The 23,548-nt window shown below is 44.0% G+C and overlaps 1 protein-coding gene across 5 annotated transcripts in view; it reads left to right on the top strand.

The window, feature by feature from the left end:
* The window catches only part of ADAMTS9 (ADAM metallopeptidase with thrombospondin type 1 motif 9), a 79,141-nt gene that overhangs the window by 9,667 nt on the left and 45,926 nt on the right, over positions 1-23,548 (top strand). For 4 of the 5 annotated variants that reach the window (XR_001523890.3, XM_015640778.3, XM_015640780.3 and 1 more), the window contains exons 4-16: positions 4,894-5,180; positions 6,151-6,234; positions 6,337-6,458; positions 6,815-6,855; positions 6,965-7,070; positions 8,930-9,076; positions 9,937-10,078; positions 10,291-10,398; positions 14,860-15,005; positions 20,863-21,044; positions 21,141-21,277; positions 22,346-22,463; positions 22,727-22,822. Coding sequence is in view for 4 of the 5 variants with exons in the window: in XM_015640778.3 (XP_015496264.1) it covers positions 4,894-5,180; positions 6,151-6,234; positions 6,337-6,458; positions 6,815-6,855; positions 6,965-7,070; positions 8,930-9,076; positions 9,937-10,078; positions 10,291-10,398; positions 14,860-15,005; positions 20,863-21,044; positions 21,141-21,277; positions 22,346-22,463; positions 22,727-22,822 (1,716 nt within the window). In the remaining variant the exon portion in view is untranslated. The remainder of the gene's footprint in view (positions 1-4,893; positions 5,181-6,150; positions 6,235-6,336; positions 6,459-6,814; positions 6,856-6,964; positions 7,071-8,929; positions 9,077-9,936; positions 10,079-10,290; positions 10,399-14,859; positions 15,006-20,862; positions 21,045-21,140; positions 21,278-22,345; positions 22,464-22,726; positions 22,823-23,548) is intronic. The other variant, XM_015640779.3, reaches the window with a different exon arrangement.

Genomic DNA, 23,548 nt, shown 5'->3' with positions numbered 1-23,548 from the left:
GTTCCAACTATGGAAGTTTGATCTATGCTGTTTTGTCCAGCTCTTGCTGCTGGAGGTTGAAACCCCAGTTGATGTCAGTTGAGTGGGCTCAGATTAATTTTCAGTTGAACACTTCTCATTTGCAGGTTTGAAAAACCAGGCAAACTTTCATTTTTACTCTTAGCACAGAATATCTTTTTCTTTGGATCCTAGCTGGCCCAGATTCTTCATTTCCCTTCCAATGTAGCTAATTGATCTCATCCCTATTAATAAAACCTCTTTTCCCTTCCCAGCTATAGCAGCAGCACTGGCTGCACAGTCAAGGAGCTATCCAGAGGAAAGGCAGGATTAGTCCTGCTCATAGGACTGATCATCTCAGTGTGGGACAGGGCAAAGCAGTGCCTGGTCCCCCATTGTGTTTCCATCCCTGGCTATTGTCCAAGCAGGGTGTGAGGCTGCTGGCAGACAAGGTGTGTTCAGCTCTGGGTTAGGCTGACCACAACAACAGCCCACAGTAACAGAGGTGAGAATTTGGCCTCATGCAAATCCATCTGAGATACATTTGTAGATGTATAGAAAGACAGAGATACAAAACATCTTGATGTAGAATTAAAATTGACCCAGGACTAGAAAAAATTTTTGGTCCAGTTTAGAACCTGTTTGTGTCCTAAAGAGGAGCCAGTTTCCGTTTCATTTCTTGGCAAGAGGAGCCTAAAAATGTGGTTCAATTTCAGCCAGTCTGATCTCTGCATGAAGGCAAATCTATTTTGCCTCTCTCCTCTGTTTCCCAGGTGATGGCAGTCCCTTGGGCAGCTGCTATGGTACCAACTACAGGCAGCAAATCCAGCCAGGCAGCTGGAGCTGGAGCTTGTACTGGGGCTTTTGGCCAGGGTTTGCTCGTGTGGGGTTGAGGGAGACAGGTCACATACTGACTGACTGCCTGAGGGGACCTCAGCTGGATTTTGGTCTGTTTTATGGAGGTGTGCAATAAATAATTTACTTCCAAATGATAGTTTTATTATCTGTGCACCTGGATCAGAGCAGGGCTAGAAGTGATGTGGGCCAACCACTGAGTGGCAAACTTTGCTAAAAATCCTAGGTCACACATTCAGAGAAGTTGTTTTGAAAGGATCACACTTTTTTTTCTCTCAGGGAGATGTTGTTAGCTCAAGAATTTTTCCCCTCCTTCTTTTCCTCTCTGTGTTTTCCTTTTTATTTTTTTTTTTGCTGCTGTGTGCAGCTCTTATGAACTTGGAGCTGAACTGGAATTGCTTGAATTGTTACACGTCTTACTTAATTGTGCAAATTGCTTTCTATTCCAAGGACTAGTTAATGGAGAAATGAAAAGGATTAGGACTGCTGGGATAAGTGATCATTCCATCTTTTAGTATTTGGGTTTAGTATAACAATAGCCACTATGTCAAAAGCAGATCCTGACTCTGCCGTGTCACCCTTTCATGCAGGCAAAGTACTCACATAGGGCCTGAGTCTTCCCTGCCCTCTTTCTTGTGGTAGATCCAAAGTACATTAACCAGCAGGAAACATCCATAAATCAGCTGAATGGGTTCTGGGCTGAGGCTTCTTGCCCAAGCAAAAATAAATGGCTTTAGTGGGAAGATGCCATCAGGAAGCAATATCCTTTCACAGGATTGGGTCTCCTTTGTGAGTCCCACATTACAAAGAAAAACCAAACAGAAAAAAAAAATTAAGATAAATGACCAGGTCTGTATAAAGACAGTGAAAACAGCATAGATTGTCTTAGTAAAGTATGCAGTAAAATGGACATTATTCTAGCCTTTTACCTGCCTCCCAAATGAATGAGCTGTTGAATCAGTGCATGGGCTCATCTGATACTTGAATTATTGAACTGTAGTTTGCATGGTTTTAAAGGGTTTGTCTACTCACTGGAGTTCAGTTTTTCTACAAAGTAACAAAAAAATGTTTTGTTTCTTAAACCCATCCAGTTACTGCCCTGTGTAAGGAGATGTGTTTCAGGTCATTGCAAAGACGGAGGGCTTGCCATGCAAGCCATTTTTCTTCCTGATTTCTGTTACTATGTTAACACACACACACACACAAAAAAAAAAAAAAAAAAAAAGGAAAATAAGGTGTAGAAACACCACACCCTTTTCTGGGGTTTTCCCTTCTGCCTGATGGAGGGGCAGCATATTGCACCATTCAGTGAGACCACTGCTGTCCTGCTTTCAGACAGGATATTTGTAGAGCACACAACGAATGTGATACTCTGGGTAAGAAAAGTTTTTGTCTTTTAATAACTTTTTTTTGTATGAAAGGCAACCTGTTAGTTGCCTGTGCTGAACTGTGGCCATTGTAGTGGAGCAGGATATCATCAGAATCAGGCACACAGAGTTCCTGGCACTGCCTGTATGCAGCTCTCATTAATGTGGTCAGGGTTTTACAGATGGGTTGAGAGCAGTGCACAGCCATTAGCATTTAATTTTTTACAGGTGAGTGCACACTATCTACATGCAAGAAAGATGGGTGAAGATAACAGTTCACTACCAGAGTCCAGGAGTAGCTTTCCATGCAGTGCATTCCCATCACTGGTGCCTGGTTTTCCAGTAACCCAAGCACCCAATACATGACCTGTCCAAATAGCACACTGCAAGTGTTGGAGTGACTTTGTGAGTGGAAATAATTCAGTTGTTTTGGAAGTGGTGATGTGTCTGATTTCATTTGTGTGCTGAATGGGGAAAGAACACTGATACTGTACCAACACTTGGTAGCATTAGGTTAATGATTAGTCTTGATGATCTTAAGTATCTTTTCCAACCTAAATGATCCTGTGATTCTGTGACTCTGTGCCAGATATCTGCACAAATAGGAAAGTCATTTTTCTCTGTGCTGGGCATACCTAGCTGTGTTTGGCTCTGGTTCCCCTGCATGATCAGGTGCAGGTCAGGGCTCTCAGAACAAGATGTGGAATTTCATGTGGTACTCTCTGGGTTTTGGGTGGGTTTGAGGGGTTTTTTTAGCGTGTGACACCAGCTGCAGGATTTCAGTGCAAGCCCAGTATGTATCAATTTATTTATTTTATAGATCTTCTGTGTGATAGATGTCTTTGCAATTCCCTCTTTTGCCATCTAACTTCCCTCTGCCTGGATGTTTGGGGGAGTCAGGAGCCTCATGGTCCCACATGGGGCCCTGCAGAGCTCTGCCTTTGCTCTGCAGCCTTGTCTTCAGCCTCACTCGAGCCCTGTTGAGTACCTCCCCATCCTTAACACGTTTTTCCTTGGGCATCTGCTCCTTTTGGAGGTTAGTTATTTAAAAGGGAAATTTGAGTGGCAGGCTGAGGGTGCAGAGAGGAGAGGAGCTGGCTGAAGGCCTGGAGTTAGCACTTTCTTCTCAGTCTGGTCTTCTCCTCACCTTCAAGTTATTTGTATGCATAGTTGGCTCCCCAAGCTGATTGGCACTGAATGAGTCAAGATAATGTCATGGTTGCCCACGAAGCAGTGCCAGCATGAGAGCACAACCTTGCCAACACAAGGGCATTGATTAGAGCAGAGGAACTAGGGCAATCCAATTATAACCACAAATGCCATTGGCTTTCTCGAATTCTTACTCAAATAACTGCAGACTCTCTGCTGTATTAAGGTGGTCTGGACTATATCAAGAAAGGGGAATGTAGAAGACTTAGGTAGTACAGAGTAGACAGGATTTAATTCTTAACAACTCCATTGTCTATTTGCACATAGGGCCAAAGGGTTTTCAGACAGGTAGAAGCTGGCTCATCCCCTTTGCCTGCTGTGATACTGCAGAATTTATTTATTTTTTTGGAAATTATTACAAATATTCCTAAAAGGAAACTACACAGGAAAAATAGCTAAGAAGTTTCCTATCATTTCAATCTTGTTTGAGCATTGAGTATTCCTTTGTTCCCTAATATTATGCTTCCTCTAACCTACTCAATGGGTCAGATAAGGAAATGTGATATTTTTCACCACCATGACAAAATTAAACTAAAGATACAAAGAGCATGAGGGTTGTAGCCTGGAGTCGTAGATGAGTAGTTCAGATCTGGCTTTATATTAAATGCAGAAGTGAACAGTCTTTCGTGGATGAATCACATTCAATTAGCTACTTCCTATGATGAACTGATTAAAAATTAAGTGGCATCAAATAAGCCTGATTTTGCTCTTACATTTAAATAATGCTATAATTACATACTAATCAGATGGTAAATCTTAATTGTACACGTTCCATATGTTATATATGCCTGTTCTCCCTCTTCACTTTGTCGTCTTTGTATCAGCATGGAGTATATTTTCAGGCTGCTTTTATGTTTGGCCTAATTGAATATCAAAAGCAGTATATGTGAAACTTCCTGAATTCTATTCTTCCGCCAGTGGCAGCTGTGCTATTAGATGACCTTTACCATTCCTGTAGCACAGAATAATAAAGGGAGGGGGGGGAACTGAAGCCCAGCCGTGTTATTGTTAGAGACAGAAATAAATCATATATAATTGCTTTGCTGTGAAGGCCAAATCCTGCCGTCCTTCATGCCTGAGTTAGAAATACAGGATTTGGACCTTTGTTTCCTGTGGTTTCCTGGCCACCTTGGACGTGCCCAGAATCCTCACGCTGCTGCTGCAGTGGCTAATTACCATTGCAGGGCTCCATCCCTCCTGTATGGGCCAGGAGCTGGCTCTGCTGCAGGGAATGTCCACCTCTAAGTGCTACTGGCCTCCCCAAGATGGCTTTAAAAATGCAGCCTTAGATGGTGGGCTACTTGGTGGGCTTCCACAGAGTGCTTCTGTTTCAGTTCCCTGCTTGTTTGGAGCAAGCCCACACAGCTTTGTTGAGGTAATAGGTATTTTGATGTAACATACATGTGGTATTAATTTTTTTCACTCCAGAATGTACTGTATGTTTTTTTCTGCCTTTTAACCATAGATCATGACCACAGTCACAAAAAGAACAAGCGGAAACACTGGAGAAGGCAGTGGGCAGAGAGCAGCATATTGTCTGACGTGGAGATGTTGAAACACAGCCTGGAAGTAAATTCTTTTTCTGGGGACAGCAACAAGACGGGGACCATTGTTGAAAAGAAGAGCCACAAGCGAACAAAGCGTTTCTTGTCCTACCCACGTTTTGTGGAGGTGATGGTGGTGGCTGACAGCAGGATGGTCGCCTACCACGGAGCCAACCTACAGCACTATGTCTTAACCCTGATGTCAATTGTGAGTGTTCAACCAGAGCAAGTAGATTCACCCACAAATTGTTTTCTAGTGGTCACAGAGCCCCTCTCTGCTGCAGTCATATGCAACACCATCAGTTTGCCTTCCCTAGGCATGGACACAATGCTGGGGTTACATGAAAAATGGTAAAATGTGGCTGGAAAACACTGCTTGGAGTCTTTTTCCCACATCCATCACACTTCCTGATCCTTTTCACACCTCTCTGTTCCAGCTTTCTGAATATCAGATACCATGAGCAATATCACTGGTTGTTTAGACCACACGCTGTACTCTTTTATTTAAGCCCACATGAAATAACAGCTGAATTTGAAAGGTACTTTGGGCCCTGTGCCTTCCAGGGAACTGATGCTGGTAGGTTATGCAGTTGCCTGACTTCCCTTGCTGTCACAAGGAGTAGCCTGTGGTCACCTTGATCCTTAGCATCATTCTCAAGCTGGCTTTCCAGGCTGAGAGCAAGCACCTGAATAGCTGCAGGTACTAGGATGCAGCAGTGCAGTTTCCACACAGACAGTTCTGGCAATGCAGAGTGACTGGCAGGGAGTATCCAACATATTTGTATCACTAGAGGGATGTTCATCTTGTCTGAGGGTGGAAGTGCAGTGAATATGCAGTCTGAAACTGCCCATGTCAAAATCAGGCACTTAGAAGAATAGGTTGCTTTTGACAGTCTTGGTTGGTGGTCTTTGTGTCTCAGAGCAGAATGATCCTTTAATTTGGTGAAATGTGTGCTAAAGCAAAAGGAAATTTTGGGTTTCTGTGATACCTGCAGCTTTTTTTCATTCTAAAATTGTGCTTCTGCCAGGAGGTTTCTCTACGTAGCACCAGTGCACTGAACAAGGCAGAAGAGCAGCCCAAAAGAAAAACAATTGCAAAATGGAAAATATATGTGTTGTCTTAATTGTTTGTTTCCTTGAAAGTTAACAATAATTCCAAATATTCCTTTTTGAAACAGGTGGCTTCTATCTACAAAGACCCAAGCATTGGAAATTTAATTAATATTGTTATTGTGAAATTGGTCGTGATACATAATGAGCAGGTAATGGAAATTATTTTCTTTGCCTTGTGCTTGACAATGACATTTGTAGTGAGCATTGTCATGAATAATTAAAATACCTGCTTTCTGTCTGTTGCTTATCAGGATGGCCCTGCAATATCTTACAATGCCCAGACAACATTAAAAAACTTCTGCCAATGGCAGCAGTCCCAAAACCACCCAGAGGGAAGTCACCTTCGGCATGATACAGCTGTGCTTGTTACCAGGTGTGGTGAATATTCTCATGAAAACTGTAGCCAGTTGTGTGTCAGGGGCTGTAATACATGGGAAATGTTCAGGTTTTGATGTGAATGTAATGGCACTTGCAGTTGTGGGAGTATGTGTCCACCATAACAGGAGATGATTTTGAGAGGTTCAAGACTGTCTAAAGTCTACCCACGGGTTTAGCATAAGATGGAAAACTTTGACTGTGGTGGGGAGTTAGTTTGGACTCTGGATGATGTGGCAAAGCAGCATGAGAAGGTCCATTGGAGCACCAAGAGTTGTTTCTGCTGTTACTGTGCTTGTACCTTAACTCACTGCTGCATTGAGAATTAATGTGTCAGGTCTGTTCTGCTTTCAGACAGGATATTTGTAGAGCGCACGACAAATGTGATACTCTGGGTAAGGAAAACTTTGTCTTTTAATAACTTTTTTTGTAGTGACAATGTTAGTTGCCTGTGCTGAACTGTGAGTGACTTTTCCTATCATAAACTTCTTTGTTCTCTCCTAGGTCTGGCAGAATTGGGCACAGTCTGTGACCCATACAGGAGCTGTTCAATAAGTGAAGATAACGGACTGAGCACTGCTTTCACAATAGCACATGAACTTGGCCATGTGTATGTTTTATGTAAATACATTTACATTTAATTAGCCCAATATTTATGCTAACTAGGGCTTGCCAGCCAGGCTGGGAACTGGTACTGCTGAGCCTAATTATTTGAGGGGAGATCAATATACTTGGCTAGAAGATGCACCACTGAGGTAGATGAAACTGTGGGGTGTTCTGGAGCCTACCTGAGAGCAGCAAAACTAGCAGGGCTATGTTTTGGGGAGGATGAATGACAGAGTATCACAAGCAGCACCTAAGCAATGATATCTTGACAGCCATTGGAACTAGCCAGGATTTTGGGCAGAAGGGAGGTGCTGGGTGCCTTGGGGAGGACCAGGGCAAGGGTTGCTGGCACATCTCAACTACCTTTTGGGACTGAAGTCTTCTCTGAGAGCAGGTCCTTAGCCTGCCACAGCTTGTCCCACAGCTCTGTGTGGTGCTGGTGAAGGCAATGCAGCAGCTGTGTGTAAAGGAGGAGCTTACCCAGGGCATCTAGGAGGTGATGAGGTGTGTAAGTGAGCTTGACTCAGCTCTTGAACTGGAAAATCTTGTGCTGCTGGACATCCCCAGAAGAGATGCTGCCATTCACCTCCTCCAGCGGAAATTTCTTTCAAATGATTTTTGCTTTTTCTCACTACTGAGACTTTTTCTCACTACTAAGCAGTCATGAGAAAAATCATCTTAGATCACATAGTCCTTTACCCCTGGCTACAACCTTAGGCAGCTGATAAAGTCCCAAACCACCACACGCCTGCTTTGCAGTGGAGGTCTGTAGGTGTGGAATGGATGAGTACTTGGGAACAGATCTCTCATTGTTCTAAACTCTGTTTTTCTTCATGGAGAGCTGGCTGAGACAGCCTATTTTTAACCACAGTAGTATTTGTTTAAATGAGACTTCCTGACAGAAAGTCCCCAAAGTTTTGGTGTTCCCCACACCTAACCTGTGGCTAATTCCTTCACTAATGCTGCCCCAGAGCTGCAGGGGGGGTTAGCAGTGCTCCTGAGCAGGAAACACCTCTGTGCTCTTTTTTTTTCAGAGAGCAGAGTGAAAAGATGGTTTGTTGGAGGTAATCTTAATGGAATAGAAACTCCCCAGCCTTGGAACACAGGATCACACCAGGTCACTTCCCCTTCCCCACTTCAAACAGTGCAGCGCTTTAAGCCGCTCTGTCTCCATTAGCGAATTTACCACATTCTTCAAGGTGTCATGTGCTGCAAACTTCACGTTGGTTTCTGCTGATAGCAATGCTTGCTGGCAATGGCATTTGGTAAACTTTCCACATAAAGTATGGGAGCCAAGTCTATCCCTGGTGCAGCCTTGCTTAGGCAGCAGTGTGGCCCAGGATTTTCAGCTGCATTAGAAAATATTTTGTATCCAACATGGTATTGCCTGTGTGCATGAGGGTCTGCAGACAGTGGGCTCAAGTCAATCATCTCCTTCAGAATTCCCTCAGATCAACTCCTGGATGTGTGGTCAGTTCCAGATTATTTGTCATTTTTATGAAGGAGGGGCCAGACTCCAGCCTGTTTGCAGGATAGCAACCATCAGCTGAAAAGGAAACTGCATCTTACACCAGGCTTCCTGGAGGACTTCTCTGACTAAATATATGCAGTCATGGACTGGGGAGCTTAGCAGGGTGCTGGACAGCTTTTTCCAGATGAGTTGCTAGGAACCCTGTTCATTAACAGTTCTGAATTTACTATGAATATGTGTGCATCAATACTTCTGTAATATCTGTCAGTAGCTTGTTTAGGAAAAAGTCTTGGGTTTGCTTACATTTAGTTCACACTGTTGCCCTTGCTATGCTAAATACTTGATGTTTGCTTCTTAACTGATTCTACTTTTCTCTGCTCTTTTCCTCTTAGATTTAACATGCCACATGATGACAATCACAAGTGCAAGGAAGATGGAGGTAAAAATCAACAGCACGTCATGGCACCAACACTGAACTTCTACACCAATCCCTGGATGTGGTCAAAATGCAGTAGGAAATACATCACTGAATTTCTGGAGTAAGGCCTTGCATATGCATGTGTTGGGCTGTTTTCACATGTCCATGTGTCCATGGAGTTCTTCAGTTAATTTGGAGTCCTAGTGTGCAGTGTTTGGAGGAAATCAGAGGGATTTGTGTGTGCACGCATCCTTTACATAGAGCAGGAATGCACCCCTGGCATCCAGTCCCTGCCAGTTCAGCCTCATGATAAGCTGGCAAGGACCAGCCTCTCAATGGGGAAGAATAAGTCTTCCCCCATGGATATTGCTTTTAAGGAATGTGTGTTCTCCTCAAACCTGAAGAATGACTTTTCCAAGCCTTGTGGCCCAGATACGGAGCTGTGTTTTAGAAGGCAGATTGAATCTGCCTTTCTGCTCCACAGGTCAAGATAAAGCCCTGGCACTAATCCGTGGTGGGAACACCGTTCCAGGAGCCCACGGGTCAGTTTGATGCATAGTGATTCGCCCATTTTGCTGTGATGCCTTCCTGTGTGTTGTGGTGTGGAACAGAATGAGAGCCTTGATGGTGTTCTGGGAAATCCAGGAGCTCAGTCCCGTGGGCAATTCTGCTAATCAGTGATTTTTCTTTTGGAATTCTTTATAAAAATGTACCAGTGCTTGCTCAGCAGCTAAATGCACACTCAGAAATGCTTTTGCTGTGGTAGCTGATTGCTGTGGTGGATAGTTGCTGTCACAGCACAGGGGTGGTGGTGTATTGGTAACACACCCTCCTGTGCTTGAGTTTGAAATAGCTCTTGTAGTGCTTGTTAAATATGGCAAATGTGGTGTGCAACTGCCCTAAGGGTAATTCAGGTAAACACAAGTGGGTTCTGATCTCACTGCCTCCTGTTTAACACCATTACTCTGATTTGTGTTGTAGCACTGGTTATGGGGAGTGTTTGCTTGATGAACCTTCATCAAGAACTTACACATTGCCTCAGCAGCTCCCAGGGCTGATTTATGACGTCAACAAACAATGTGAGTTAATTTTTGGACCTGGATCCCAAGTGTGCCCCTATATGGTAAGTGAAATTTCACACCTTATTTTTCCTGGTTTTGCCAGAGCAAAATAAGGTCCCCTGGGGTTGTATGAATGGCAAACTCACAATCTATCAACTTACTGTCAAGCTTGTGAGTTAATGATAAATCCTAGGGGGATAATTTCATAAAGAATCATCTGTCTGGTAAGGCATGAGGCACATATTTAACGTTCTGATCTCTGCAATCACTTAAGCAGATGCAGTGTCGGCGACTTTGGTGTATCAACGTTGATGGTGCTCACAAGGGATGTCGAACCCAACACACACCTTGGGCTGATGGGACAGAATGTGAGCCTGGAAAGGTCTGTAATGCCTGGTGGTTTGTGCCTCGTGGCTCTGTTTTCTTGGGCTCAGGTTGAGCATACCAGTCAAAGTCATCCTGCCCTAATGCCAGTTGTGTGGGGCATGGCTCTGACTGCAGTGGTTGAAGTCCAAAGCAGCTCAGTGTGTTTTAAGCCTGGTGGTGCCTGGGACATCTCCAGCCCAGATAACATGATTAAAGTCAACTCTTTGGCATAACATTGTTTAAAGCAGTTACTCCTTCTGGAGTGCTTATCTTTTTAAATTAATGCCCTTGAGTGAACTTTTGAGCAAAAGTTTTGCAAAGCTTCCCTAAGCTTTTGTTAGAAATTGCCAATGTGATGTGAGCAATTAGTAATTCTGTGTAACATAAACTTGTCAGCTGGCTTTTCATCTTGACAACTTCAGAGTAAAATATAGAATTGGTTGACATTTTCTGTATGGAACATTTTTGGCAGTAATTCATAGAAACTTTCCATTTCCATGTGCAATGTTAATTTCCAGCTAGCATTGTGGTTTCTAGGATAAGTGTTTAATTTTTAGTTGTTCATATCTGTAGAAAAATAGTTGAGAGGATTTTTCTTTTATTAAGATACTGAAGCTTTTGAATAAAAATGTGAACTGGTTCTTACCATTTGTGTCTGAAAAAAGTATTCTCCATCTGTGTCTAATAAAAATAGTGTGATGTTATTCTACATGGTATAGCTTAAAATTTTGCTTTTCTGGCTCTTAAGATAAATATTAATAATAATAATGTTTTCTTTAGAAAGAGTCAAAGTTTTAAATCATAGTCTCTCAAACATACTTTAATACAAATTCTGGATGCTATTTTAAATATGATTTTCCATACAGGCTGTATAACTCTTTAGAAATTTATCTTTTGATGCATGTGTCTGAAAACTCGATTGTTCAATGACACTTGACTGATTTCCTTCAGGACAGTGAGCATCATGTATCAATTTGCCTTCCTTTCTTAGGGAAAAGTGCAATTGCAGATTTGTTTTTATGGTTGAGAATGTGCAGTAGAGATGTAATTGGAATGTCTAACGTTTTTGTGTAAAATCCCCATTTTGAGTGTAGGTGTTTGTGGAGTCCCTATGACTTGAGATCTTGTGCCCTCAACTTCTCTGTTGGTGAGCTTGGGATCTGCTCACTACTGAAAGATCAGAAATAACTTTGAAATTTTCTTGAAATTCCAAAAATCTGGGCTGCAGCAAACCTGCACTTACCCTTGGATATGACCAGAGTGATGTGCAAACAGCAGCAGCTGAGCAGATCAGCTCCCCCTCAGAGCTGCCCCATGCCATGCAGTGTCCAGCTGCATGGCTCTTAATGAAAAACATTTCAGGCCACAAATTTAGACAATCTGACAGGTTTAGACAAACTAGACAAGTGTGATCTGAACCTCTCAGCTGAGAGCAGATGGGCTCTTAAGAAAAGCTAATGCAGCCCACTCGTGTTCGGGCATTTAAATGTGTTCTCACAAAAGGGCTTCATGGAGTAATTTTTCTGTCTGTATGTTCATCTAATTCAAAGTTTGGGTCATCAACTCTGTCCTGCTTGGTATTTACTTGGGCTTATAAAGTGCTGAGATGCAAGTCTGAAGTGCTTTTCCTTGGAATAAATTGCTATTTTGGTACTATGCTGTGGCCAGGAGCCCTGTCAAACTGCTACTTGCTGACTAATGCCTCAAGTCTGCATGTTTAAAGCCTGTGCTGTATGGGTTGGCAGATGGAGAAAATACCATACCATTTTTTATGGAGATATCTTTGGAAATAAGAGAGCCTGAATAGCTAAAAAAAGAGATCTAGCTAAAACTACTGGGATGTAGATTTAACTGGGCTCTAAATTTACTCTTAAACCAAGGACATTAAAAAACATGGGAGTATTAACTTCTGCATGTTTTATATGTGAGGACACCAAATCTGATTCTGTTAAATCAGGCCATAAGCCCAGCCCAAAGTCTGGCTTTGCTGGGTGATGGTTTTACCACGTTCCACAGAACCAGCTCATTGTTGGGTGGAGATAAATCTCTGGAAGAAGATAAAGGGGGTTGTAAATTTGGGCCACTCTCCATTGTGGTTTTCAGGGTTGTTTAAAGAATGGTAGCAGAAGAGCAGATGAGCAGTAGTGATTTGTGTCTGCTGCCCTGTGGCAGCAGGTAGTGTGTCTGTTACACATGCATGGAGCTGCACAGCCCCTTCTGCCCCCTGCTACTCCATTTACTCAGCCCAAGGGTGGGAGCTGGATTTGGGGAATTATCTGGAACTCCAGTGGCAAGATGGAAGGGAAAGTCTGCTGTAATGTCTTCCATCCCTGCCAGTGCTCTTCAGCTCCACTGTGTGTCTAAGATATTTTGAATTTGCTCCAGACAATCTGCCTTTTATTCTCTTCATTCTGTGAGCTGTAAACTTATAGGAAAGAGGACCCTGGCAGGCTTTCTAGTCTTTCTGGTATATCTCAACATAGAAATTATTTTTAAAATACAAAAGGCACAAAGGTTGCACAGCCAGACTGTTCACAGTGTGGTTCCAAGAAGCACCATTGCATTTTCATAAGATAATCTTGCCATTTATTTAAAACAGCTGCTCTTTTTTCCCTGCTTCACTTTACCATCAACTCCAAGCCCCAAATTTTTAATAAAATCAATGGATGTAGATGACTTCCTGGTTAATACTCAACCATGGGATGGGAGACATATAGGTCATGTCACGGTCTGTTAGCTGTGTTCATTCACTAGTTAGCTATTCAGTCATCTTCCCTGGGTCAGTGGTGCCAGGCATGACTCTGGTTAGATATTTAGCTGTGAGCATCAACATTGCTGCAAGTAGTTCTCCACTGGGACAGCACTGTTAGATTGGTGTCATGTATTTCTGTTGTTTAATGATAGCTGTCTGACCTCTTTGGACCTGTATAGGGACCCCAACCTTCAGGTTTTCAACCTCTAAATGCCAGGAGGAGTTGTGTATTTTAAGGGTTTGTCCTGCAGCAAAGAAACAGGAATTTCAGCTGATTTTATTGCTGTCCTTTACTGTAGCAGATGGGTTTTAGTCAGTTTTATCTGGGGAATCAGATCTTCAGATGAAAGCAAATCTAGGGCATTTTGCAGCCTAGAGACCATGCTTGTCTCTGAGCAAACAGCACATGCAAGACTCAAATTATGGGTTCTTCAGCTGTCCTGCAAACCATGTCCATGGGAAAATGCAACTGAGATCAACTTTCTTCATCAGCAAAGCTAATGTATGTAACATGTCAGCCTTCTTTGGCAAAAGGTGTCCCATATGCTGCAGAGCTGGTGTCCTGTGGGATGCACAGCCCCAGAACACCTTGATTCTGCTCTGTTTTCCAAGATAGCTTTATCCAAATTGGTTTTGAGGGTGTCTAAACAAGCAGGATGAGCTTGTGGTGTGTCTTGACGCAACCTTGTTGTGCTGTTAGTGGAAAGGCTGGAAAAACACGGTGCATCAGCAAATTTGACCCTGTTCCCATAAAGATGATCAGATCTGAACAGCACCTGGTACACAGAAATATTGCAAGGGAATATTTTAGTGATGTTCTCTACCTGTATTCTGTAGTCTGTAGCCTCTTCTAATCTGTGAGCAATCAGCAATGTTTGGGCTTCCCATAATTACAAAGATTTAGGCATCTGCATGTCTCTGGGTTTAAATCAACTGTATCAAGCACTGTTCACTGAGAGGGGACATTTTTCCATCCACTCTGTTGAGGTCAGAAGGTGACTCTTCCCTGGATCTCACTTCTGCAGAGGTCTGTGTAGTCCATCTAGTAAACATACCCCAAAGGACACAATTTATACCATGAAAATGGGGATGGGGGCTTGCCACGGTAATTTAATCCAGCTTTCTAAACAAAAGAAAATAAGAGTCATAGCTGGAAAACAGAAGGGTAGACAAGATCTTGGCAAGTCCCATGTTATGTCTGAGTATAACAGAAAAAAAACAAAAAAATGCTTGAGGTTGAGGAATTAATTTTTCTATTTGACTTTTGGATTTGGAAGTTTTCTGCTTTGGGTAGTAGTGGGGAGGTTTGTGTTTTCCCTGGTGTTTCTCCTCATTGCCTGTCTCCTCCCCTGACATGGCACAGTTTCTGCAGCTCTCCAGGAAATCAGATAGAGAAGCTTTTTGAAAAGCCAGTGGCCTGAGCTTGCTGTGCTGCTTAGCACCAGTAAATAGGGAATATTCAGTGGTTGCTGTTGTCATCGCTCTTCATCCCATAAATCTTTCCACAGACTCAGCACCTTCCCTTCACGTTTCCATTTAAGGGTATGGAGAAAGAAAAAATATGGGGATGACAAACAAAATATAAAGTAGTTCAATTTTATTTGACTGCAAAATCATTGTGTGTGGCTGAGAAATAAGTGAGGCTGGGTGTTGTTGCCCAGGCTGGTCACTCCTAATGCAAAGCAGCACAGTCCCACCTTTGCCATGTCTCTCCTTCACATGCAGCACTGCAGGTTTGGGATGTGTGTGCCCAAGGAGCGAGAGGCACCGGTGACAGACGGAGCCTGGGGCACCTGGAGCCCCTTCGGGACCTGCTCGAGGACCTGCGGCGGCGGCATAAAGACGGCGATTCGAGAGTGCAACAGGCCCGAGTGAGTGCACACAGGGGAGTGCAACAGGGTGAGATGGGCAAAAGCAGTTTGGGCTGCCCAGGTGGGCTGAGATCACCTTTGGCAGTCCCCAGTCCTTGTGGGTGCCAAGGACAGGTGGCTCTGCCCTGGGGATGGATGGATTTGCCCGGCATGGGTGAGGCAGGATCCTGTCTTTGGTGTGTGGGTGAAGTGATCTAAAAAGGGATCCGTTCAACAATGAGGGATAAAAAGCTTCTGTTTTCCTGTGGGGGCACTGCTGGGGTCCCACTTCCAGAGGTGTTTCTCTTTCTCCAAAGCTGTGATTCAGAAAAGAGGGAGAAAGGAAGGAACCTTCCTTTTTCACCATTTTACCCCTCCTTAGGTTGCTTTTACAGCTGTTCCTACAGGCCTTTATAATAAAGTTTTCTACCAGTTTTTTTTTCCTGCTTTGTCTGGTTTTCCAGCTTTTGGCTGCTTTTGCAGCTGATCCTTTATACAGTTACATTTCAGCTGGTGCAGACTAGCCAAACCTCAGCAGAAATCTGTGCCCCATTAAAAAGTGGCACTCAGAAATGTTTGCTATCAGCCTGGAATGCAAAACCCTGCACCCTTTGAAACGGCGGGGAATTTTGCTGTGGGCTTCAAGGAGACAAATATGTAGCTGGTGCAACAGTAATAGCTTGAGCAACTGGTATGAAACAGCCTGTTTACGTAAATTGTGAATTGTGCTGGTTTCTGTTTAACTGCCTTCTTGCAGAAGAAGGGGTGGGCAGGAGGCTTTCTGGGCTTTTATTTGGGACTGGGATACAGAGAGGAGAGGGGTCTGTGGGGCTGGTTGCACTGAGGGGTCTTAAAAAGATTCCTGTTTCTCATCACTGTTGTTGGGTGGTTTGTTGCCAAGGAAATTGCCACTAGGGATGTGCCAGGGATAGTTTGATTACTGCTAATGGGAAAAGGGAGAACTTATGCCTATGACACTGGTGGTGTAGTAAGAGGAGAGGCTGCTCAGCACAGCTGGGCAAGTGTCAAAAGTTGAGGCTGAGAGAGTGGGACACCAGCACGTTAATTAAAACAATGCTAAGAAAAACACAAGTGCAAAGAGCTCTCATCTGGCTGTGCTGAGTCAGCACACTCCATATGGTCTTTGGTAGCCATGGAAAGACAAAAACAAAGCATCTTTCCAGCTCTGCTGCTGAAACTTTGGATGCTGTCAGCGAGATGTATTCCTGTCTTCTGAGAGGCATCTCTTCAGACTGATAGTTTTTTGTGATAGAAAATCTCCTTTATCCTAAAGGGTAGCCAAGGATTTGAAATTCTATCTTCCCTAATAGCTTGTGGTTTGTATCCTGGTGCTTCAGTAGGTGTATTGCCGTGGCTGGGATTCGCAAAAGCATCTAAACACACTGGGCACCAAGCTGCCCAAGAAATCCTTATGATTGATAGTGGTTATTTCCCAGGCCCCCTTTCTTGAGCCTTGTGCTGGCACTGGCCTCTCTTCTCCAGCCCCACACAAAGTCTCTGTGAGGAGTAGTCTGTCCTGGCACCATCCACAGAACTTTCCACTGCTTGTTGGTTTGTGCCCATAATTTGACAGCATAATGTGAGCTCCCACCACCTGTGTCCCCATTATCATGGAGCTGCTAAAACTATACAAATGGATGAGACTCCACTGGATACTCTCTTGCCTTTTCTCTTTCTCAGAGTACTTCAAAAAGAGACAGTTCCTCATCTGTTATAGAAGGCAACAAATCCAACCCAGATACAGCGAGTTAGGTCTGAAATAATTCTCAGTAAATCTTTTATCTTCCAAGATGGTTTAGCTTTTTCAAGTTTTTTCTGTGTATGATGATCTGGGGTGGGTTCTTGCATCCAGTAAAAAATAGTGTTAAATCTGGCATTGAAAATTACCATTCCCTCCATGGTACAGAAAGTAAGGCTGCAGCTCCTGCCTCGCACTGGAGAGTGCTCTGACACGTAAATGGATGAGTATCCTGCAGAGATGCAGGAAGAGATGTAAGCCTCTGGAATGGCAACAGAGTGTTTTGACATACCCTGAAGGAATGTGTTTGCTAACCAGACCAGACCCTTCTTACTGAGATTGCCCACATGGGAATTTGAGCCTGGCTGGTGGACAAAGCCCATGGCTGTGGTACATCATCAGAGGGTCTGTGGTTTTCAAAGCCCTGGTTTTCAAAGAAAGACATGTTGCAGAATTATGGGAAAGGGCATATTTGATAAGATGCCAATACCCTATTTTCAGGAATGGCTTTTTGGATGGGGGAGTGCTATCTCTGGATGTGAGTCAGATCACATTTGCATTTTAGTCCATCACAGAAGTATCCACCTGCACTGAAAACTGTCTGAGCCTGACATGTAAACACACATATAGATAACTGTGCTAGCCACCAACCAATTTCCAGTCCTAGGGCTTCCTGGAATGCAGGGAAGGATATCTCAAACTGATCTGTGCACACTGGAGCTTCACAGATTTTTCTGCAGTCACACATGAGCCCAGGTACATGGGCAAATGTGCAGATGAGCACATGTGCCCTGCAGTTAATTCTCCTGGGGCTTTTCCTTGTGACAGCCTCAGTGCTCCCAGGCAGAGCTGCTGCCCGTGGGGCAGGTGCAAAGCACCCCCAAAACAACACTTCTTGGCAGGGTGTCTGCACCTTGTGCTCCTGGACTGCTGGGAGCTGGGTGCTGCCTCAAAATCTTCAAGTGAAGATGCTCAAGGTGATGAGCATCAGATATTTCAGGCCTCTTGGGGTGGGAATCATTCTCTGGGCCTGAGAGTTTCTGGGCTGCTGGGAGGAATGCAGTGGGTCTGGGGTGTGTGCAGGAGCTTGTCAGGGGAATGAGACTGGACTCAAAGTGCCATGTTGGCTGTTAATTGGCTGAATAGATGATTCTGAGAGAAGCAAAATGGAACCAAAACAAGGAGGTTTCTATGCATGTACTGCTTTCCCTTCTGTCTCTGTGGTACATTGTTGATGATCCATAAAAATATTACACAGAATGAAGTATGCTGTATTTCTCCACGACACTGAAAATCGATGTTATATGAGGGTGACTTATTTTTCAGGGTCAGCTCTTTCTGTCCCTCAGATTCTGTGAGAAGCAATGCTGGTTTAAAACACTCTGTAACTGTCAGGGGAGTTTGGAGCTGTTTTTAAATGTCAGCTGATCCTTTATACAAGTGTAAGTGTGCTTAGGCCCCCAGCACGGTCTGCAAGGAGATTTACTGCCAGGGTTACAAAGCTGATAGTTTGCAACACGGTGGCAAGCTTTAGTAACATCCTTCAGTTTGTGGTGTGTCCATGTGTCAATGTTATCTCAATCTCAGGGGTCTTGTCTAGAGAAGAGAAAACTAAATAGTAGCTTGGGATTTTTGGATTTTATTAGACATACCTTAAAAAAAAAAAAGGCTCCTGTATGTTCTTTAACTAAATAGTTAAGAGTCTCATTTTAGTTAAATTAATTTATATTGAAAGCAATGTGGTTGCCATAAAAATGTTGTAATTGCAATTTTTTTAAAAAAGAAATGCCCCCTTAAAGGTTTGTATCATTCAGAGGTTTTGTCAAACTGCAACAGTCCTGCAGAGGTACAGATGCTTTTCAAGTGAAAATGACAAATCCTGTTAATTCCCCCATGAATGACTGACTCACCCAGGTCTGGAGTGTGCTGCTGCCATGATTAAGAAGTTTCCCTGTGTTCTGTGTAATAAGATGGTTGAGATGTCCCCTTGTAGCTAGAGGTAGCTCTTGTGCCTGCATGGGAATAGTCCATGGGATGGGCTCTGGTATTGAGAAACCCCCAGCAATTGCCATCGTGCCTGCAAGGCAAGGAGGGGTTTGGGCTGTGTCTGCAGGGGCTGCTGTGCTGGGATAGCCCTGGAGCTGTCCCAAGAGTAATCAAGTAACTTCAAAGAAGTTGTTTGTCACAACAAGTGGGCAACAGATGAAATCAGTAAAAAACAGGTTTAGACTTACTCCTTCACTAGGAGCTGTAAAGGTGTAAAATCAGTCTGTAATCAGGAATCTGCAATGGGCACTGTGCAGTTGCTTGGGCTTTTTATCACTGGTACTTGCTTAATTACAAACACCAGAAACCTTTGTAAGTGACAGGCATTTCACTTCCAGATGGCATGTGAGAACTCATACCTCAGAGCAGGTAGAGCCAGTGTTTGCAGCTATTGCTCAGGGCTGTGCCAGAGGACAAATCATACCCTGTGGTATTTAGGATGGAACTAGAGGGGTCTGCACCACAGCAGTGAGGATCTCAGTGACTGGAGGAAAAATCCCATATGTGTAACTGGTGATGCTCAGCATCTCATCTGCAGCTGCTCAAGGAGCTGACTCCTTCTGCCAGACCTGGGAGCATCCCTAGTGTGGTGCTGATGGAGTGGTGGGAAGTATGCCTGCCTTTCCCAGTTTTTCAGGCAATCATTTGGCAAGAGCAAGCTGTTCTGTGCTTCTGTCTCTCATTTGTTTCACAGGAACTCTGCTACTTGAGTCACAAGGAATTTTTGAGCGTAAGAGTGAAGAGTTGTTGTTTGTGGGAGAAAAGGCACTGCTGGGCTTCTTGGGTGGTGGAGGTGCTGAGATGCTAAAATATTCTGTTCAGCTGCAGGAACTTGTTGACTCACTGTGTGTAGAGACCCTTGTGCATGTGCAGGGAGGGTGCCATCCCTTTTGTTAGAGGTGCTGGCTGCATGCAAGGTGGAGATCTCATGGTGAGCATCTCTGTTCTGAGGGCAGAGGTGTTTCCCATTTGTCACTCTTATCTGCATCTTGGAGGGTTCTCCAAGTGTGAAAACCTTGTGTGTGTTCCTTCACAACCAAGCTTCCAAGGGAAGGAGCATTCTGCCAGCATCCCTGAGTCACTGATGGGCACCTGGTCCCCAGGCAAGGCAGAGCTGATCCTGAAGAACAGCCCTGGAAGGCAGGAGTTGTGGGTGCCAGGATGTTGGAGCCTGGCAAGTCACTTCTGATTGCACTTCTTGCTAGTGCAGGCACTCATTTTTCAGGGAGTAGGTAGAAGGTGTTGGTTTGGTGGTTATTCTAATGAGCAGCTCATTCTTGCACCACTGCTGGCAGCAGATGGAATGGGAGAGGCTCTTTCAGTCCCCAGAATGATGTTCTCTGGCAAAGGCTTCATCTACATATGAGAAAAATAGTTTCATGACTACAGTCCTGAATCTGTGAGTCGGGAAATTTAAAATGATAGCTTCTCCTAGGCTTATCCACTGGGTTTTATGTGACTTGGATGAGATCTCCTCAGTTTATACCAGTGTCATCCTGCTATAAAATGGGATAAGTTATTTATTGGCTGTCTTTGGTGCTTTCTGGAATATGTGGAGGTAAAGTTGTTTAAAAGTGCTTGGCATTACCATTTCTAACATTTGGGACTAGAAATCCTGAAGGACTAAGTGCTGCCTGACCTTTCATCCTCTGCAGGAAAGGAAGCCTTTTCTCCTGTGTAGTTATTTGCAACCCACTAGATCAAAGGCAAATTGTCAACCACAAAATCCATAGGATTGATGGGATTGTAAGGAAACACAGGCCTGAGTGGGATCCCTCAGTGTGAAAATAAATACTCAGATGAGGAAGAAGATGGTGCTCTTCCTTTCTGGTTTCTCTCACTACCATGGCATCCATCAGAAAGCAAATATTCTCTTTTTCATCTCTTTTTATTGCATCTGTGATTTTTTTTGTTAGACACCAGCATAACATTTCCTGCTTGTCAACCTGGGATATTAATTAAAGATATGTACAAAGACAGAGCCTACAAAATGCTGTTGCAAATCCTGACTGTACTGAACAGGTTGCAGAATTGCAACTCCACCTCATTTGCAGCCTGGTGTTGTCTCTGCAGACCCAAAAACGGTGGGAAATACTGCGTGGGTCGTCGCATGAAGTTTAAATCCTGCAACACGGAACCGTGCTCAAAGCTGAAGAAGGATTTCCGGGATGAGCAGTGTGCCGACTTCGATGGGAAGCACTTCAACATCAACGGGCTGCCCACCAACGTGCGCTGGGTTCCCAAATACAGCGGCAGTAAGTGGCTGGGGGTGCAGATCCTGCCTGCTGGATCGCTGCTGGGGGTGAGGGTGTTCAGATAACGTGCTCCTGGTCTCCCTCCCTCCCCTGCAGTCCTGATGAAGGACCGGTGCAAGCTGTTCTGCCGGGTGGCGGGGAACACGGCCTATTACCAGCTGCGGGACCGGGTCATCGACGGGACGCCCTGCGGCCCCGACACCAACGACATCTGCGTGCAGGGCCTGTGCCGGGTAATCACTGTCCCTGCTCCTCACCAAAGGGGGATGGCAGTTCTGTAGGGCGGGCTGGCGCTTCTGTGCCTGCTCCAGGCAGTTGCTGGCATGTTTTCTTCACTAGGAGAATGCCAGCAGCATCTGCAGGCTCTGTGAACCCCAAATGGTCTGAAACTTGTGCCAGCCTCCAGATTTGCTGAAGAGCCACATGTAGAATCATAGGATCATTGAGGTTGGAAAAGGCTTTTGAAATCAAGTCCAGCCATTAACCCAACACTGCCAAGTCCACCACTAGACCATGTCCCCAAGTGCCATATCTACTACATGTCTTCTAATACCACCAGGGAGGGTGACTCCCACCACTGCCCTGAGCAGCCTGTTCCAGTGTTGTTGACAACCTTTTTGGTGAAGAATTATTTCCTAATATCAGATCTAAGCCTCCCCTGTTGAATGTGAGGCTGTTTTCTCTCGTCCTGTTGCTTGTTACCTATGAAAAGAGCCTGACTCACACCTGGCTACAACTTCCTTTCAGGTAGTTGTAGAGAGTGAGAAAGTCTCTCCTGAGCCTCTTTTTCTCCATGTTGAGGTTCCCAGCTCCTTCAGCCACTCCTTATCTTACTCTAGACCATTCACCAGCTCTTGGGACACACTCAAGTGGAAGATGTTTGCACATCTGCCCTAAGTTACTGAGGGCTGTGGAGTCTCAGCCTAAATCCCAGTGTTGCTTCCTTCTGTGCTTTGCCCCAGTTCTTCCTGATCAGACCCCAGAGTCCTACAGTAGTACCATTCACAATTGCTCTTCACACTTTTCTCTATAGGAAAAATTGATGCAAGAATCTTTTTTCTAGTGAAGGCATTACCTGGTTCAAACAGTTGTTCTGATTCTTGCTTCGTAAAAGTCTTTTATTGTAAAACCTTGTGGGATGGCCACACTGTAAATTAGTGGAAAAATGTAAGGAAGCATACCAGTTTATCTCACAGCAGCCTTTTGCATACACAGCTTTTGTGTGCCTTAATTAGGAGATTTGTCAATGCTGTTCTAGTCTGTGTTTGCTCAATCTATTTTTTTCAATTTTTCTCTTAAAGCAAGCTGGATGTGATCATGTGCTGAATTCAAAAGCAAGAAGAGATAAATGTGGTGTTTGTGGTGGGGATAATTCTTCATGCAAAACTGTTGCAGGCACATTTAACACGGTGCATTATGGTAAGAATCTGTTGCTAAAAACTTAAAAGTGAAGAATGTGGGTCTATAAAAGCCACTATGGCACTTAATCTACAAAAACACTGATGTAAAATACAAAATCCTTCTAGCTATAGTATATTCCGTTTTATAACTATTTATGCTATCCCTAAATGAAAAGTATCAGCTTGTATAATGCGAGGTAACTTAGCTCATTTCCCTTTTCCTGTAGAAAACAAACCAAATGCCTGTGTAATAGCCTTAACTTTCTGTTAAATCTTTCCTAGGTTATAACGTTGTGGTTCGCATCCCAGCCGGTGCCACTAACATTGATGTGCGCCAGCACAGTTACTCAGGGAAACCAGAGGATGACAACTACCTGGGTGAGTTGTACTCCTTATTTCACTCCAGAAATCTGCTTGGTTGTCTGGTTGTGGTGGTGGATCTACTGGCAGCTCTCTGCTGGGGAGGCTGAAGAATTAATTTAAGGGAGATGTTTTCTTGGTGAGAATTTTTCTGTCTGCCAAACATTCAGCCTTATCTTCTTCCTTTTGTTTTGTTCATTCCATCCTAGATGCAAAGTTTGGGAGGTTCACCAGCTATGAGAAATGTTCCCTTAGGGTGTGTCTAGGGCTGTGAGGGATGGTTGAGCATGGGTGGGAGCTGAGGGACAAAGCCAGGAATCAAACAGGATTCTGATCTCTGCTGGAGTCCCCTCACTGCAACTTTGTCTCTACTGTCACCATGCTTTGGCTGGTGCTGTGTCCTGAAAGATGTTTGTGCAAAAACACATACAAAGAGAAATTACTTTCTATTCTTCTGAGAATAATAATTCTGATTTCACTTAGTGTGGGGCCTTCTTGTCCCTGCCTGATAGTGACATGTAACTGTAAAGAAATATCCTACACCAAAAATGTTGGTTTGATTTAAACCTGACAGTAACTTGGCCTTTGTTGAACATTCATAGTCACTGTTTTTCCTAATCTGTGGCTGTGTCTTTAGAGGCAGATGAGAATGCTTGTGGTGCTGTGTTAGACTACTCTGCTACATGCACATATATGCTGTTAGCATGGCCATGAGTGTCTTTTCCACCATGGCCATTAACTCAC

This window comes from Parus major, chromosome 12 (genome assembly GCF_001522545.3).
Source record: "Parus major isolate Abel chromosome 12, Parus_major1.1, whole genome shotgun sequence".
Taxonomy (NCBI): domain Eukaryota; kingdom Metazoa; phylum Chordata; class Aves; order Passeriformes; family Paridae; genus Parus; species Parus major.
The sequence above is the reverse complement of the archived record's forward strand: the minus strand, read 5'-3'. Positions and strand labels throughout refer to the sequence as shown.